The sequence below is a fragment of the Buteo buteo genome, chromosome Z, assembly GCF_964188355.1.
Source record: "Buteo buteo chromosome Z, bButBut1.hap1.1, whole genome shotgun sequence".
NCBI classification, from domain to species: domain Eukaryota; kingdom Metazoa; phylum Chordata; class Aves; order Accipitriformes; family Accipitridae; genus Buteo; species Buteo buteo.
In genome coordinates this window covers 30,546,539-30,562,948 of record NC_134204.1, presented here as the reverse complement: position 1 = coordinate 30,562,948, position 16,410 = coordinate 30,546,539, and the positions used below count along the sequence as shown (strand labels likewise).

The 16,410-nt window shown below is 33.8% G+C and overlaps 1 protein-coding gene across 4 annotated transcripts in view; it reads left to right on the top strand.

The window, feature by feature from the left end:
- The window catches only part of RFX3 (regulatory factor X3), a 124,557-nt gene that overhangs the window by 101,998 nt on the left and 6,149 nt on the right, over positions 1-16,410 (top strand). For 3 of the 4 annotated variants that reach the window (XM_075021495.1, XM_075021494.1, XM_075021493.1), the window contains 9 exons: positions 2,205-2,326; positions 3,583-3,695; positions 4,509-4,624; positions 5,251-5,405; positions 10,409-10,506; positions 10,814-10,963; positions 12,465-12,673; positions 13,625-13,778; positions 15,970-16,012. In XM_075021495.1, the coding sequence (XP_074877596.1) occupies positions 2,205-2,326; positions 3,583-3,695; positions 4,509-4,624; positions 5,251-5,405; positions 10,409-10,506; positions 10,814-10,963; positions 12,465-12,673; positions 13,625-13,778; positions 15,970-16,012 (1,160 nt within the window). The remainder of the gene's footprint in view (positions 1-2,204; positions 2,327-3,582; positions 3,696-4,508; positions 4,625-5,250; positions 5,406-10,408; positions 10,507-10,813; positions 10,964-12,464; positions 12,674-13,624; positions 13,779-15,969; positions 16,013-16,410) is intronic. The other variant, XM_075021496.1, reaches the window with a different exon arrangement.

Here is a 16,410-nt window from a genome sequence, read left to right as displayed (position 1 = left end):
CTAAAAACTTTGCAAACTTCTACTGTGTTTGTACTAACCTATATAAAATTCAGATGGTGTCCTTTCTGCATGAAGTATCATTAGAAAGCTGTAATATTCATGTAAGGTTAGTTATTATTTTTTGGTCCCAGTCTCCTAGCACCTAGTAATTTAAAAGAAAAGAAAAGCATGAAAAATGAAATAAAGTGTAGGTTAGTAGTGAGTAAAATAGGGAAATAGAGTAAAAGTCTGGATAATTTTAAAAAATATAACCTACCAGTACCTTCTTCCCAGTAAAGAAATTGTAGCTATTTTTTTCCATGCATCAAAAATGGCTTGAATTTAACTAAAGAATTCTGGAGAGCTGTTTGATGTCTAAACTGTCAAAGTTCCGCTTCTAAATAAAAGACAGCAGATCTAAAATTGTTAACCACTGTCTGCTTATGTTTCATCTGAAGCTCCTGAAAAACAATTTTTTTCTTTTTTTCATTCTTCGGTTTCATTTTGGAAGTGATTTTCTAATGCTGTTGAAACTGGTTAACTCCTGTGATAAGTTACCTGTCACAGTGCAAGAATTAAGAATTTTGCCCAGCACATTTTATGTAAAGCACGGTGGAGTAAGTAGGTGGATAATCCTGATTCCTAGCACCAAAGGATTAAGTTGGCTTTTATACTTAAATTAAAAGTTTTTTTGCATAACTGAAAAACTCTGAGAGGAGTGTTATTTTTATGTATCCAAAACATTTTGAATGCTATTTCAGGAGCTGATGGGTCAGTAAAATAATACATTTTGCAGAAAGTAATGGAATGATCTTAAAGTATAGGTTTAGATTTACAAATATTTCCAGAAGTTGATCTTCTGCCTGTATTTGTAATTATAATGTATAATGAGAGAGAAGAATTCTTCCCAGATGAACTGCCTGGATTGGAGGTAGATTTATCAAGTAATAACAAGCTCGTACAGAAGAGTTCAGTGCTACCATGATGCCAGAGATTAAAATTTTATTCTTTATTAAAGTTGATTAGAATTTCACTATTGTCTTCAGCAGTCATAGGATTTTACACTCGACCATTACAGAAAGTGAAACTTGATATAAATGTCCAAGAGATAGGACAGGTATAGGCATCTTCATTTTTCCCAAGCACTGAAATTCCTAAAGTTATAAAACTCTTTGTTAATCATCCCAGGAGTCTTTCTGTTGAAAAGTGTACTTTCTGTCTGTCTTATGTTATTGTATATTTAGATTCATGTCACTAACACCTAGAATATTGAACGGATGTTTTTTATGGGAACTTCCTTTTAAAGTAAAATCTCAGTAATTACATGAGACAATGCTGGTTTATGTTTACTGGAAACAAAATGAAATGTTCCCAACTGATTAAACCGCTTCTCAAAGTAATGCATCGAGAGGGGAATTTCTTGTCACGTTTCTGAAGTCAGCATGGAGGTTTACAGGCTGCACAATTCCAATTTGAGTGATTGTTAAAACACACTTTATTTAGCTTTGGGGTTTCTCTTATTTTCTTTTCCAGTGGCTACAATTCTTTTTCAAAAGTGCAAAGTGTCCAAGATGTTACCATTAAGATCTGGGACAGAGTAAATTCTCAGTTGTGTTGGAAATGACAGGAGTGATCTTCAGCCTGTCAGGCTGATTGTCAAGACATTTGACCATCCAAACCAGCATTCCCATTTGTATCATTGTGATTTTTGTCCTTTATAAAAGATTCTGAGAATTGACTAATGAAGAGTTTAGGTTTCCAAGTAGCTTTCTCAGGCCTTCTATGCTTATGAGAGAAGTTTGATTTGAAAAGTCTTTCACTATCCTCAGAAAGTAGCGTTGTTTTTTCTTAAGTTAATGAAACATCATTTTTGAATTACATAATTATTGGGAGGTCAAGCTATTTGGAAAGGGAAAGATTTGATTCCTTTTGGTGAAATTAGCTCTATTTATGGTATGCTGTTCCTAAGCTAAATTCCACAAGAAATTGATAGTGGTGCTGTAATACCACCTTTATGAATTCTGTAATGCATTGTTAATGCTCTAACTTCCTTAGTATTTGTTTCTTCTGTTATTTACAAAATAAATAAAAATATGTAAATTCTTTTGTTACTTTTCCTCAAAATTTTATTTTGAGATGAAGAAATCAGAGCGAACATAGATTATATGATCTTACTTATGAAGAAGTGAACCGAAAGGATAATTTTATACTTGGTATTTTTGTAGGTATAAGCCTATGCAGAAAGTGGATGGAGTTGCAGATGGCTTCACAGGAAGTGGTCAACAGACAGGCACATCTGTTGAACAAACTGTAATTGCCCAAAGTCAACATCATCAACAGTTTTTAGGTATGAAAGCAGCTTTTATACTGCTGTATAAATAAGTAAGATGAACTTCATTATCACTGTGAATATCAAGTCACACAAGTACAGTAGTTGCTTCTGAAGTTATCATGCCCTCTTTAAAATTCTTAGAATAGAACAAAAAGGCACTTTAATTACATATTCTGTGTTGTGAGCTTTATGTAGTACTTAATATGCATCATGTAAGTATAAAAGGAAAAAATACGCAAATTCTGTATTTGTGTGATGTATTTAATATTATGTAAATCACAATGCAGTTGCTGTGCAACGTTATATTAGACATGCATATTGCAATTCCTGCAATGAATGTTGTTCCCTGCATGTGCATAACAGTGCATTTTATTCCATAAAAGGGAGGTGGGGGTGGCATTGCATTACTACTACAGGTTAGCCATCCAGTGGGCTGTTTTGAAAGTGTACTGTAGTGTTACAAGTGGAAAGAGCAAAACAGTTTCAACTAGAACCCCAAATTTCATATATAAAATGTCCAAGTTGTAGATTCATTGATCCAGCTAAGCATGTATTCTCACTAATGGAAACAAATGGCAATTCAGTTATTTGTTTATGTAGAAAGACTCTTTGGCTGTGTTATTGTAGAAGGTGTAGGCTTTTTTGGTTGAGATTTTCAAGCACCAAATCCTTTGGCCTAATTCAGCTGTTACTGAAATCATTTGGAACATAAGGGTAGCATTAAGATGTTTTGAATCTTCCTTTCCAGGTGCCTTTCAGTCCAGCATATTTCTCTTATATCAGCTTGTCTCTTGGAAACATTTGTGACCAATAGTAAAAGCACACATTGGCTCTACTTGAAAGTCTAGTAACTTTCAAAGAAAAATGTATATTAAATTTACTAAGCCCCATTATACCTGGCTACCTAGAAACTCTTCAGTTGAACAAGAAAAAAACTATTCAAGGATTAATCTTTCATATACTGACACAGATATTTTCTTCATCCTGTAATATTCTGAAAACGTGTGTGTTAGCTTTTCCACATAGGTGTATTATGTACATGACATCTTTTTAATGTCTTCAAGAATAATTTTATATTTCTTTTTGATTAAAAAATGCCGGCTGAATTTGTTTACAATTTCAACATACAACAAATATGAAAGATTTTTGCCTTTGAACATAATGACCTTTTGGAATTTATTTCTTTGTATCATCCTTAAATTTTTTCTTAATCATACCATAACTGGCACTGTTCACAACAGCCCTCTTTCATTATGTTGTTATGCAAACAGATGCATCTCGAGTACTTCCAGAGTTTGGAGAAGTTGAAATATCTTCTCTACCTGATGGTACTACCTTTGAGGACATTAAATCACTGCAGAGTCTTTATCGAGAGCACTGTGAGGTATTTTCTATAAACCATTTATTTTTTAAAGTTCATGACTTCTAATGAAGGTCAGTATAAGACAGTAATGCCAAATATGTAGCAGCCATATTAGTAGTATGTAACTTTGCCCCAGGGTATTTTGCTTGTTTCACTGGAAAGGACATTAGTAAAAAGTTTTTTCTGAAGGGTCCCCTTTACAAGGGAAAAAAGTAATATATAATAGACACTGAGAATGAAATGTAGTTATGTGTAAGTTTTCAGAATGTTAGAGAAACTAGACTTCAGATTGTACAAGCAGATCTTTGGTTTAATCAATAGGAAATGTAAATCAGATTAAATTATAATTTCTTTTTTTTTACATTAAAAGCAGTAACTTTTTTCTCATTTTAAAGAAACATTGAGGTGTTTAAGCCACATTTGATATTGAACAATATGTCTCTTAAAATTATTTTTTAAGGTGCTTTCAAACCTGTACTGAATTATGAAAATGAATAAAATAGCAGGTTTCCTTTGTGTTTGCAGTAGCATTAAATATTTTCTTTGGGTGAATTCCTCTAATATGTTTACATAGGCCATGCTCATTTCTGGAGGCTTCCATCCATGTGCTTTTGTCCTTACTCAAGTCCTCAAGTCTCTGTGCACACCAGTTTATAGTGCTGGATGATTTATGAATATCAAAGGTATTAAACCAGAAACTTATAACTTGAGAAATGTACGGTTTGCCTTTGCTTCACTACCTGATGAAGGAAAAAAAGCTATAGATCTAGCTGGAGCTGAGAGTGGGGGGAAGCTGGTTAGAAAACAATCTGTACTTGTGTTTTATTCTCTCAGGCAATACTGGATGTGGTAGTGAATCTTCAATTCAGCCTGATAGAAAAATTGTGGCAAACTTTCTGGCGCTATTCTCCCTCTGCTCCACCTGATGGCACTACTATTACTGAACCAAGGTCAGTAAATGTTTCTTTTCTTTAATGCTTTATAAAATAATATGTTTTAACACCCATTGCAGGTTTTTACCTGCTGTAAATGCATTATCATTTATTTGTTTGCTACATTTTTTCACACCAGCAATCTGAGTGAAATAGTTTCTTTTCTTTTACTGCTTCTCATGATAATATAATACGAGTGTCAAAAAAAAAAAATCTTACTGGTTTTACCTGCAGAGTAATAATTTTTTTTCCATATGCTAATTTTTCAGATTAGATTTATATTGTCTGGCATTTCTGCGTAGGCTGAGTGTATGCTAAAGTGTAGTCTTGAAACTATTGTGTCGTCCATTTTTTTAATTTGCTTGGACAACTACAGTAAAGGTCTCTTCTCCCAGTATTCTATCCAGTTCTTTGAAGCCAAAAGAATCATTCATACCTCTGCATAATTTATGAGCTGTAGCAGAGCTATAGTGGCATTTTTTAAATCCATTTCCATGTGACACAACATGTAAAGAAGTTCTGTTGGGTGTAGTTGAGACATCTATGACATCTTTATAAAATAATACATTTTAACACCCATTGCAGGTTTTTACCTGCTGTAAATGCATTATCATTTATTCATTTGCTACATTTTTTCACACCAGCAATCTGAGTGAAATAGAAAGTCGACTTCCAAAAGCAAAGCTGATTACTCTGTGCAAGAATGAGTCTATTCTGAAATGGATGTGTAACTGTGACCATGTGATGTACCAGGCTTTGGTGGAGATTCTCATTCCTGATGTCCTTAGACCTATTCCTAGTAAGTTGAACACCTGAAACATTTTGTAAGGATTTTTGTGCATGCATGTGTATGGTGGTGGTGGTGGTCTTGTGCCTCACAGGGCAGCTTTAGGAATAAGCTTGGAAGTTAGGAAAGTATTGTGTATCATTTATCCTTAATTTTATTGTGTAGGAAGTTGTGCTGAGAGTTGATGTATGCTTTGTGTTTTAAAAGTAACTGAGGATTTTAGTGCAGTTGGAAGATCTAGTTTTCAAGATATAGTTTAATATTAAAGGTACTTTTTTCTCTATGTGTTACATTTTCAGGTAAAAATGTGTTCCTTTCACTCTGTTTGTAGACTACCTGATAGACTTAGACATAAGTCCTCTGGCCCTGAGCCAATGTGCACTAATGTCAGTCAGTTCTTCCACTAAATTCAGTAGGTTTTAGTTTAAACATTACATATTAATCTTTGATTAGTCTGAAAAAAATGTGTATGATCTTTGTGATTCCATTTTTGGACAGTTAGTCTTTTGTTTCTTGTTAGTGGCTGCTGAAATCAATTTTAATGACTGTTAAGGCAATGAAAAATCAGCTCAGAAATTTTTGGTCTAATTTATTATTCCAGTCTACTGTTTTTTCGGTCATACATCCTGCATGTATGTCAGTAACTGTCTGGCCATTCAACCATTATGAGGAGTACAGCTTTCTTTTCAAAGTTAATTTTACTAGAATCCATCGTTGCTCCAGAAGTGTATTTTTATGGCTATTTTTGGTAGAAAATGAATTTATGTGAAGAAAGTTGAACTCCTTTATAAAGCATTTATTGTATTACATATGCTATGCTAAATATTATAAAGAAATCATGTTAGCAACCCACTATACACCTCGTAACTCCTACATATTATATACTTTCCATGAAAAAACAGTAGTCACTTTAAAAAGTTGGATAGATATTTTTTAAAAAATTAGGGCCTTAAGTAGCTTTGCAGCTAACAAAGCTGTTTAGTCATGCTGTGAACACCTATTCTGCTATAGTGACTCTAGCAGTAATAAGTACTCCATAAGAATATTTGCATGTACTGCCTTGCAAAAAAGTTCTATTGACTTTTTGCTTGTCAGTGAAATAAAATTAGGCTTTAGTAAATTATGTATGATACAAAAAAAAAATTGGAACTGGAAAGATATAAAATCTGAAGGTCAGCCATTTACAAAGGTAGTTTTACTTTTTTTTTAAGGAAAGAGTAAGTTCTTGGTAGAGAATGACATAATTTATCTTTTCATCTATGTAGCAGAATGAAGGAAAAATGTTTTCTCAAACACGTGCAATTACTGACAACCATTACTTGTGTAAATTATTTTGCATTAGTTTATATTTGATGTTTTACTTTTCTATATAATGACAGTGCGAGTAGGTAGGATATTAATTTTAGAGTAATATAGTCTATCACAAATAGATAGGCGATACAAAACCCCACAAATTTAATTACAACATTTAATAGGTTGAATTAAAATTTTCTCTTCTAAAAGCACATTATTTTCTGAATAAAAAGGTGGTGCAGACATGGGTTTTCATCAACCCTGCTCTTGGCCTTGCTTTTCACTTGCTTCTCCTGCACAGCCTGGCAGTCTCTAAAGAAGTTTTTATATGATAGCTCCTTAGCTTGTAGTGTCTTCCTGCCTTGTTTCATAAGACGCGTTGGGCATTGCCAGTACAGGGTTTCAAGAAAATGGGACACAATCATTTAATATCAATACCTACAGGCATCAGGTCCTTTTCATGCTATTTCTTTCTTTCTAGAATTACCAGTTGTATTTGAATAATTGATACCTACTGTGTTTGACATTTCTGTTTTGGGATAATTATCAGACTTCTTGATGTAAACACCTCATCTGATCCAGGACAAATTCATACCAAGAGACTTCTGCCTCTATTTTGTGAACAGTCTAGTGGTTTTCTGCTCAGAAGTCCACCCACTGAGCTACCTTTGGAAGACAGCTAATGTATTTTCTTATTTTTATTTTTAGGATCAGCTAGCTAAATGGCTTTTTCTAGTCAGCTTTCCTGTTATGATGGGCCATACAAGTTCCCTCTTCACTGTTAAATATTTAAAATATTATTAGTTTTTTAATTTCTGCTTTTGAATTAGATTATCTCTAGCCATTACAAGAGACCCAAGAGGAAGGCTTAAGGTTGTGCTTAATGGTTGACTATGACAACAGTGAAACTGAGTGAAGTAGACAAATTCATCATCCTCTGTGGGAAAACAGCAGTTTACAGGAAAGTTTAGACTCTGTAGACGAAAGGTGACTGTAAATGCTTCATCAGAGGCATGTTTATGATTTTTTTCCTGAGTAAATGGAAAGGGATTGACAGCAGCTGCTCAAAGTAGGAAAAAAATATTAATTTGGAAAGTGCTTGAAGTAAGCATATGATTTTTTAAGGTTTATCTTTTTTCATGTCTAGATTTTCAGTGTTTTTCTTTTAGAAAAGTCACGGTCTTACTCAGCTGTGTGATAGATATTACTGGAGGAGGGAAAAAAAAGACTATTGTGGAAAAAATTGTTTTATTTTTAACCTTTGTGTTAAATTTGTGAGCTGAACTGTTTAGTGCCCACAGAATGAATGAAGAACTGCTGTGAATAAAACAGCAAAACTCCTTTTCCTAAGAAAAGTGAAGTGCTGTCCATTTGAGTCAGGAATAAAGACCATAATTATCTAATGTCTTTGGCAATAGACCAGTGCTATTACGTTTTAAAATGGACTTTTGGCACCTTCACAAGTGACAGAATGGACTGTAACAAACTTGCCTGTGAGTTAGTTTCTATCATAGGTGGAGAATTTATGCTAAAAACATTTCCACACTGTATTACACAATTCCAGGCAGACAAAAACTCAAAGTACTGGAAAGACTGTAAAGCCTTGTTTTTATGAGATTTGCATGTCGGAGGGTTTTCAGCTGAGAACTCAAGCTTTTTAGGTACTTATCCAAATCAAACTTTCTGTTGGTAACTGCCATTGCAGCATCATTTGGTGTGTGTCTAGTAACATTTAACTATCTCAGGCCATTTACTTTGCACCATACTCATCATGTGATTCTCTGAAAGGGTTTTCTTGTTTTTCTGTGGTAGCCAGATGAACTTAAAAGAAGACTTTGAGGATGTAGGTACTTAAGGTTTTGGTAAGAGCTAGATGCGTACTTAAAAGGATGGAGTATGAGAAAAATTCTGTATTTTATATGATATCTCCAAAGCTCATTAGAAATTCATGGTTGTTCTATACAATACTGATGCCTGATAATCTAATTTAGATATTTCATTTCTTCAAAACTTAGAATTCCTTTCATTTGCTCCTCTTCCTTCCTAGTTAAAGGCCTTTCTTGAGGTCTGAGCTGCTTTTCCATATTTATTTTTAAAGGAGACCAGCATTACAGTGATGCAAATAATTTTGTAATATATAGTTGGGTGAAAAAGAATAATAAGCGAATTATAAGTGAAAAAGCAGTAATATTTTCCCTGAATGTCTAAGTATCATTCATATAGTATTTGCATTATTCCTTCCAGTTTGCATTTTCTTATTCTATAGGTAAGAAAATGGGATTGAATACACGCTTAGTTATTAAACACACAGAAATTATTTACAAAGCAGGACAAGTCAGCGAGGTGATTGACAGGATTGAAGAAAAAAGCTTGTTCTTCATGTGGAAACCTCAAGGGGGAAAAAAACCTGTTACCACAGAGTGTTCAGCTAATACAGATACTTTGTAAGATCAAATCGTGTTCAGCTAAGCATCCAAATGTGTGGTCAGTTATATAAATTACTGATATGTATTCTACCACTTGTCACTGCAAATTAGAAGACCTGTGAAAAAGATGTTGTGAAGAATACATTTTTTCTTTTAGTAAATTTACTTTGCTAGTAGAAAGCTTTATTAAAAAAGGGATCATCAATAATTCAAATGGTAAAAGAGCATTTCTCAAAGACAAGTTCTATCAGCATTAATTTCTTACTCTACCAGAGTATTGAGCCTTATAAACAGAATCCAGTCAATCTTTACTTAGACTGTTTCTTCTCACATGTAGCTAAAAGAGTTTGAAAATAAATATTATTTCCTCTTTCTAGTTTTTTCCTCTTCACTTTTGTAGTTGCATTCATTCTCTACTAGTCTTTAGAAATCTGTGGTTTTTTCTTTTTGTCTTCTCCTTTTTGCAACCATCTGAGTGGATGCTATTATGTCAATGAGCAAGTGGCAGGTATGGGAAAGTGAGGTTTCTACTACTCAGGAGATAGGATTTTCTTTTTTCCAGGATCAGTTCTTTGGAAAAATACTTCCTCTACTCCTCCTTTGAAAAATTAAAACTTGTATTTTGAGTAGTGCAAATTGCTGTAAGGGCTTCTTCAATTTCTCTCTAAATCTCTGTCAGCCACTCAGCAGTTCTGTGGGTGCTATAGTAAAGAAACAGAAATGCACACAGATTCCACAGCCATTTGAATAATCTCACTTTCAGTCAGTGAAAAACACTCCTACATCTTACTTATTAGTGATATCTGTAAGAACTGCATGTGGGATTTTTTTCTTTAAAACTGAAGCAAGCAGCACCATGACATGGCTTAAGGTTACTTTGGGCTTATTTGAGGAAATGGCTGTATTCCAATAACTGGAATTTTTTCCAGAGTTTTGCTCTTAGAAGAGGTGCTTAGATGAAGTGGAAAGCTGAAAGTTTGTGATGGAAATTGCCATCACAAAAACTGATGCAATTACTAATGTTCTTCTATAGGAGTGCCCAAAACAATACTGCTGGTCACAAACTTCTTAAAAGATTGTTAGGTGAGGAGGTCAGAACTGTTTATTAAAATAGAACTAAAGTCATTATTGCATAATCTATATCTGAATGAGGCATTTTGAACTAGACTGGATTTGTCCTTTAGTAAGTAAAAGCTGTGGACCTGAACATTGAGTACGTAAGTACTGAGAATGCAAAACATTTCAAGACAGGTACATTGCTTTCTTTTCATTCTGTTTTTATTCTTTAATGCACAGGTGCCTTGACCCAAGCCATTCGCAATTTTGCAAAAAGCCTTGAAGGTTGGCTTTCAAATGCCATGAACAATATTCCACAGAGGATGATACAAACCAAGGTAGACAAAACTGTTGCAGTATTATTCTTGCAATGGCAAACCAAGTGGGCAGTAGCATCTAAAAGCAGTAGCATTTTAACTTTATTGCTAAATTTCATGTTTAGCATCAAGCATCAAATAATGGGAGAGTAAATAAGCTTTGTCAAAAAATTATAAGGAAGACATTATTTGATCTGCTACACAGACATAATTCACCTATGAGGACTCGTTAATATAGAATATTAAAATGAAGGTAAAGACTCAATCTGTAGAATTAATCTACAGATAAAGAGTACAATATGTAAAAATAAATTAATTTTTTTCATAGGTTGCCGCTGTAAGTGCCTTTGCCCAGACTCTGCGAAGATACACATCTCTTAATCACCTGGCTCAAGCAGCTCGTGCTGTGCTTCAAAATACTTCTCAAATCAACCAGATGCTCAATGATCTTAACCGTGTTGATTTTGCCAACGTTCAGGTAAAATGTAGCTTTAAATAACAGGCCTTTTTAAAAAAAAAAACCAGTGTTATTTCCTCTATGATTTTGAACATTATTGTTAGCTGTCATTATTCTATAAAGAAAGTGAAGTAAGAACATTTTGCTGATTCATATATGCAGTGATTCAGTCCAAATGTGACAGCTTACACTTTAGGAAAGTAAGAGCTCAGAACCATTATCTGCTTCCATTTACTGTCTTGAAGTGCACATATTTTTCCAACTTCTATGTCAATGTAGAGCAAATAAATTCTTGGAATGGGTACCATGAATCACGTCTTAGTAATAGCATAAATTATATTAGATCTTAGATAGTAGCGTAGTTTCTGAATGTCTCTAAAAGCTATTAAATGCACAACATTGGTTTTAGTAGAGACTGTTTCATTATTTCAAAGACAATACCATTAGTATACTTTGTATCTAAGTGCCTATGCTTAAATTTACAAGATCTCCTGAGTAATTGATTAGATTAGAAGAGATTAGAACTAGTTTCCAGTTAGCTATAGAATGTAAGTTCATATTTTTACTAAGCTTAATTTCTCCATGTTTCTGCTCCTCCAAGGAAAAGTATGTTTTTCCTTTTGCCCAGAAAAGTGAAATGTTCCAGATTACTGGTAGTTCTGTGTTTGCCCTTTTTCCTTGTGAACGAGTGTTTTAACTCACTTGTTAATAATCCTAACAAAAGTTAGTCAAGAGTACTCGACCAAAGGTACAGTATATTAAGTATTTTAATATGTTAACATAGATACAGAGCCTGTGAATGAGCTAGAGTTTAAGGACATGGCTTGCAGATAGTGAGTCTTCATTTTTGTCTCTTAGTTTCTGAATTGACCAGCTAGCCTTATTTAAACTTGGTAACAGTCACTAAATTGCTTATTATTGTATGCAGAGTGTGTTTCTCCATTTGTGTGCAGTTTGTGTTGTACTTTAAGTAATGTGTAATCTATTACTGCCTATAGTCAGCAAACAAAACAATTCTTTCAAGCAAAGCTTTCTTTTATAAGGTGATATAACAGAAATTGTCTTTAAGCTTAACTTCTTTAGAACAAAAGGAACCTTGCACTTGATTTCTTGCTCCTTCTTTTATTACTTTAACCCCCCATTTAATTGTTCTTCCTGCTTGCCCTGCCTGTTGTTCCAGAAGAAAACTGACAAGTCCAAAATATTTCAGTAGAAAAGTGATGAATGAGGAAAGTAGAAGCCTTTTTTGAAAACGGATGTGGAAAACTACAACATACTTTTGTCATTTCTATTGTTTGTTCTCATTTCTTTATTGTGTCTGCTCTTACATGTTATGCTTTTCCCACCCATTTGCTTTCAACAAAATTATGATAGACATAAAAATAAAAACTGCTTCTTAGTTTGTCTAGTAAGTGGGGTTTGTCCTTTTCATCCCTTGAATTGCTTAATCTTTGAGAAAGAATTACATTCTGTGCTTTAGCTTATATATTGTTAATTCAAGAGTTGCCTTGTGTTGTAACAGGAGCAGGCTTCCTGGGTGTGCCAGTGTGATGACAACATGGTTCAGAGACTAGAAACAGATTTCAAGATGACTCTTCAACAGCAGAGCACTCTGGAGCAGTGGGCTGCCTGGCTTGATAATGTAATGATGCAAGCGTTGAAACCATATGAAGGAAGACCCAGCTTTCCTAAAGCAGCACGGCAATTTCTGTTAAAATGGTCTTTCTACAGGTAGTTTTAATAGACTTCTAAAACTTTCTAACTATTCTTTTATTTACTGAGTTCACTGTAGTGAAGTTGAAAGATGTAAATATCAAACAGTTACTTGCTAAGTCGTGAAAAATGTGATTTTTTTCAGAAGATTATTGTTGTTAACCTTGAACTTGGGGCTACTTGCAAATCATCAGGGACTTAAATGATCCTTGTTTATTGTTTTGAAGGCCATGTGCAAATGAACGCAGGTGGAATTTTGTCCTGAGTTAGAAACATAATATGAAATTCTTGGGTTGAATAACTACTGAATTGTTAAGCCACTATTTTTAATATTATTTATTCAAACACTGTGGTATCTATGTTTACTAGATAAGGAAGACAAAAGCTGGTTTTAATGTGTAAAAAGAACATTAAGACAAGCATTCCATGTTAGCTGCTTATTGAAACAGTTATCAGAGTAAACCTCGTTCCTTGAAAATGACTGTAGCAACTACTTGCTGAAGATATCAGAATTTGTCAATATAATATGTACACAGAAGCCTATCTTTTTGTAATTTTAAGTTTCAAAGTTTTAAAATCATAGCAATTAAAACCTTTGTATTGGGAAGGTGGACACAAGAGACACTATTGTTCAAGTTTTCAACAAAGGTTTTTTCAAGTCAGGTTTTACACATGCTCAAGTATTGGTACTTATGCATATATCAAAACAAAGAAGAACTGAAAACAAAACAATCTGGCTATTTCTTATGTAATGTGATGTCCAACAATACCTTCCAAGAAGAAGAAGAAGAAGAGAAGCAAATTATTGCCTTTTCTGGAGATCTCCTTCCGAAGACAACATAGATCAGACGTTTGTGGATAATGTTGCTTTTGAGAATATTGGTTTTGAGGTGAAATGTCTACATGGATAAGTGTTAAAATTACTATGACATATAATACATAAATATATATTTTTCTATTTTTGAATAGCTCAATGGTGATTCGAGATTTAACCTTGCGCAGTGCTGCTAGCTTTGGCTCTTTTCATCTGATCCGCTTGCTTTACGATGAATACATGTTTTACTTAGTAGAACATCGTGTTGCTCAGGCAACAGGAGAGACACCTATTGCAGTTATGGGAGAGGTAAGATAATATGTAAGAGACTAGATTGATAGATTTAGTGATGAATTTGGGTATATGTCTTTGAGTATTTTTTAAATGTGGAGCTGTAGGATGTTCTGCAATATAACAATAGATTGGGTTACAAATACACACAACAGTTTCAAACTTCTTTCATTGGTTTATTGTCAGAGTACTAAAATCACATTGCATTCTAACAACCAATTATTTCCAAATGACCTTGCTTCTTTACAAATCTGCATACAGATTCATGTGCACAGTTTGAAAAATGTTGATCAACATACAACCTTTTCCAGTTTTTGAGAACTGAATATTTTATATGAAAATTAAAAAAGAACAGAGTAATACAAAAGTGTTGCTTACATGGATCTGTTTACCTGTATTTGCACTCGTTTTGAATTCCCACACAAATGTTAACACAAGTGAGCTGAGTACCCCCGTTGACTTCAGAAGGATGGCTTATGTGCAGAATCTTGGCTTGTATGGTACTGTTAACATACATGTAATAAAACCAGCAAAGACATACACAGAGGTTTGCAACGCAGTTGATTTTCATACACGTGTTTCAAAAACTGTTGGTTTAAAAAATAGAACAAGAGTCTCAATTCATAACCAGTTTTTTATACTCATCTATGGCATTTGCAAGGCAAAGTTAATCTCATCCCTCTTTTTTCCCAGTAGTTCATCTAACCTTTTATTTTGAGTGGAGGGTGAGGAATGCATGACTTGTCATCAAAGAATTGCACTTCAAAAGTGCTGGAAAATGGATATATTTGAAAATATGCTAGATAGTTAATAGGACAGATTTGTTACATTTTTACACTTGGGAGTCACTATATCATAGTCTATGTTACCAATAAATTGCAGGTCATTTTGCGAGTTGATTTGGCATCAGGTATTATTCTTCTCTCAAGTTATATTGATAGGCTCATTAAATACTATAAATAGATGCTGTACTTACAAGAGAAATTGGAAATATCTCAGCTTTATTTATCAAATGATTTTATATCATGTGGCATGACATATCTCAGAAAGACTAAATAACAGTGTTTCTGCTTAGTGACCCACCAATGGTATATTTGCTTCATCTCTTTCTTATATTTGCAGTAAAGTTCTACAGAAATATACAGTTACTACATTCTTGTCTTCTTAACAGACTTTGCATGTTTTAGACACAAATGTAGTGTAGGGTCTTCTAAAAAGTTTATGTAGACTGAAGATGGAGATACTATGAGGAAGTAAGTAACCCAAAACTTTTGGAGGTGAGAGGGGCAGAACAGAAGTAGTAAGTGCCCATTAAATGCATGTCGTCTCATGTTTCTGTGTATTCAATGACTGTGACTGAAATAAAATGAGGAAATCTAAGACTATGGTCTGACAAACACTGTAAGACTATGGTCTGACAAACACTGTAAGACAGTATAAACTGGTGTTGCAGCTGAGCAAAGCATTCTCAATTTTCTCCCAGCTTTGGACACAGGTATTGGCAAAATTCTCCTGAAAAAAGAAGGGTTTCATCATCATTTGTGGTTAGAAATGTATTTATCTAAATAATGTACTCCTTTCATTTGAGATTCATTGATGGCATTTTGCTCTGCTGATTCTTATTTAAGAGAAACTTAGAGGATTCAGGGAAGCAAAGGGAGAAAGGTTGTACATCTAGCTTGTAAGCAACTTTTTTTAAAAGGTCTTTTTTTGATGTAAGTAAATCGGTTACCAGATTGTAACCCTTTCTCAGCAGGGCCTTTCATCTACCTTACAGGTAGATTTGCAACACTGTGACACACCGTCATTCTTGTTCCAGCACCATTAAAGTTGTCTCTGGGAAATTTTTAACAGAGCTTTTTGTTAAAATATTGGCAGTTCAGAGCAAGTATCTGTCATAATTTATGCCTTTATACAACACAGAAATAGCTCACTTTAAGCAACAAAGGCCCTGATGAAGTAATCTTGAAAAAGTTTATATTTCCCCATTTTAATTTTTCAGGGTTTACTTAGTGATAATTGTCTTAATAAGCACAAGACTAGGATGGAATGGAAAATGAATTGCTGTACTATGGATGTGGTTGCAGCCAAGATCCTGCATTTGAATGCTAGCCTCAAACCAGTGGAGCACACATCTGCTCCATCACAGATACTCTAAGTTCACATTTGCCTAAGACTGTGTCCAGTTTTTTTATTGTTTATTTTGCAGTTTGGCGATTTAAATGCTGTGTCTCCTGGAAATATGGATAAAGGTAAGCATTTTAATCTCTCCAGCATATAATTCTGTATAGAACTAATGTGTCTCTTTGAGCAAAACAAGTCCTTATGTTTTAAAAATACAGTAAAACAGAATTTAGAGCTGTATCATGCTTTAAAGTGTATGTATATGTTATATGGATACGTTAATATATTATTTGGATACAATAAGCTATCCATGTAATATGCAGCTTATAATAATGACTAGAATATTGTAGTTTTGTTTTAAAATAAGAATATATTTTGAAGATGTTTACGATTGACACAAATTTTTACACAGGTTTTAGTTGTATCTGATAGGACAGAGGAGGGTAACAGCTGTGGGAAGAAAGACAGGAGCATACTTATGTATGTTTATCTGTAGTAAATTTTTCACTAAGTGAAGAAGGCAGAA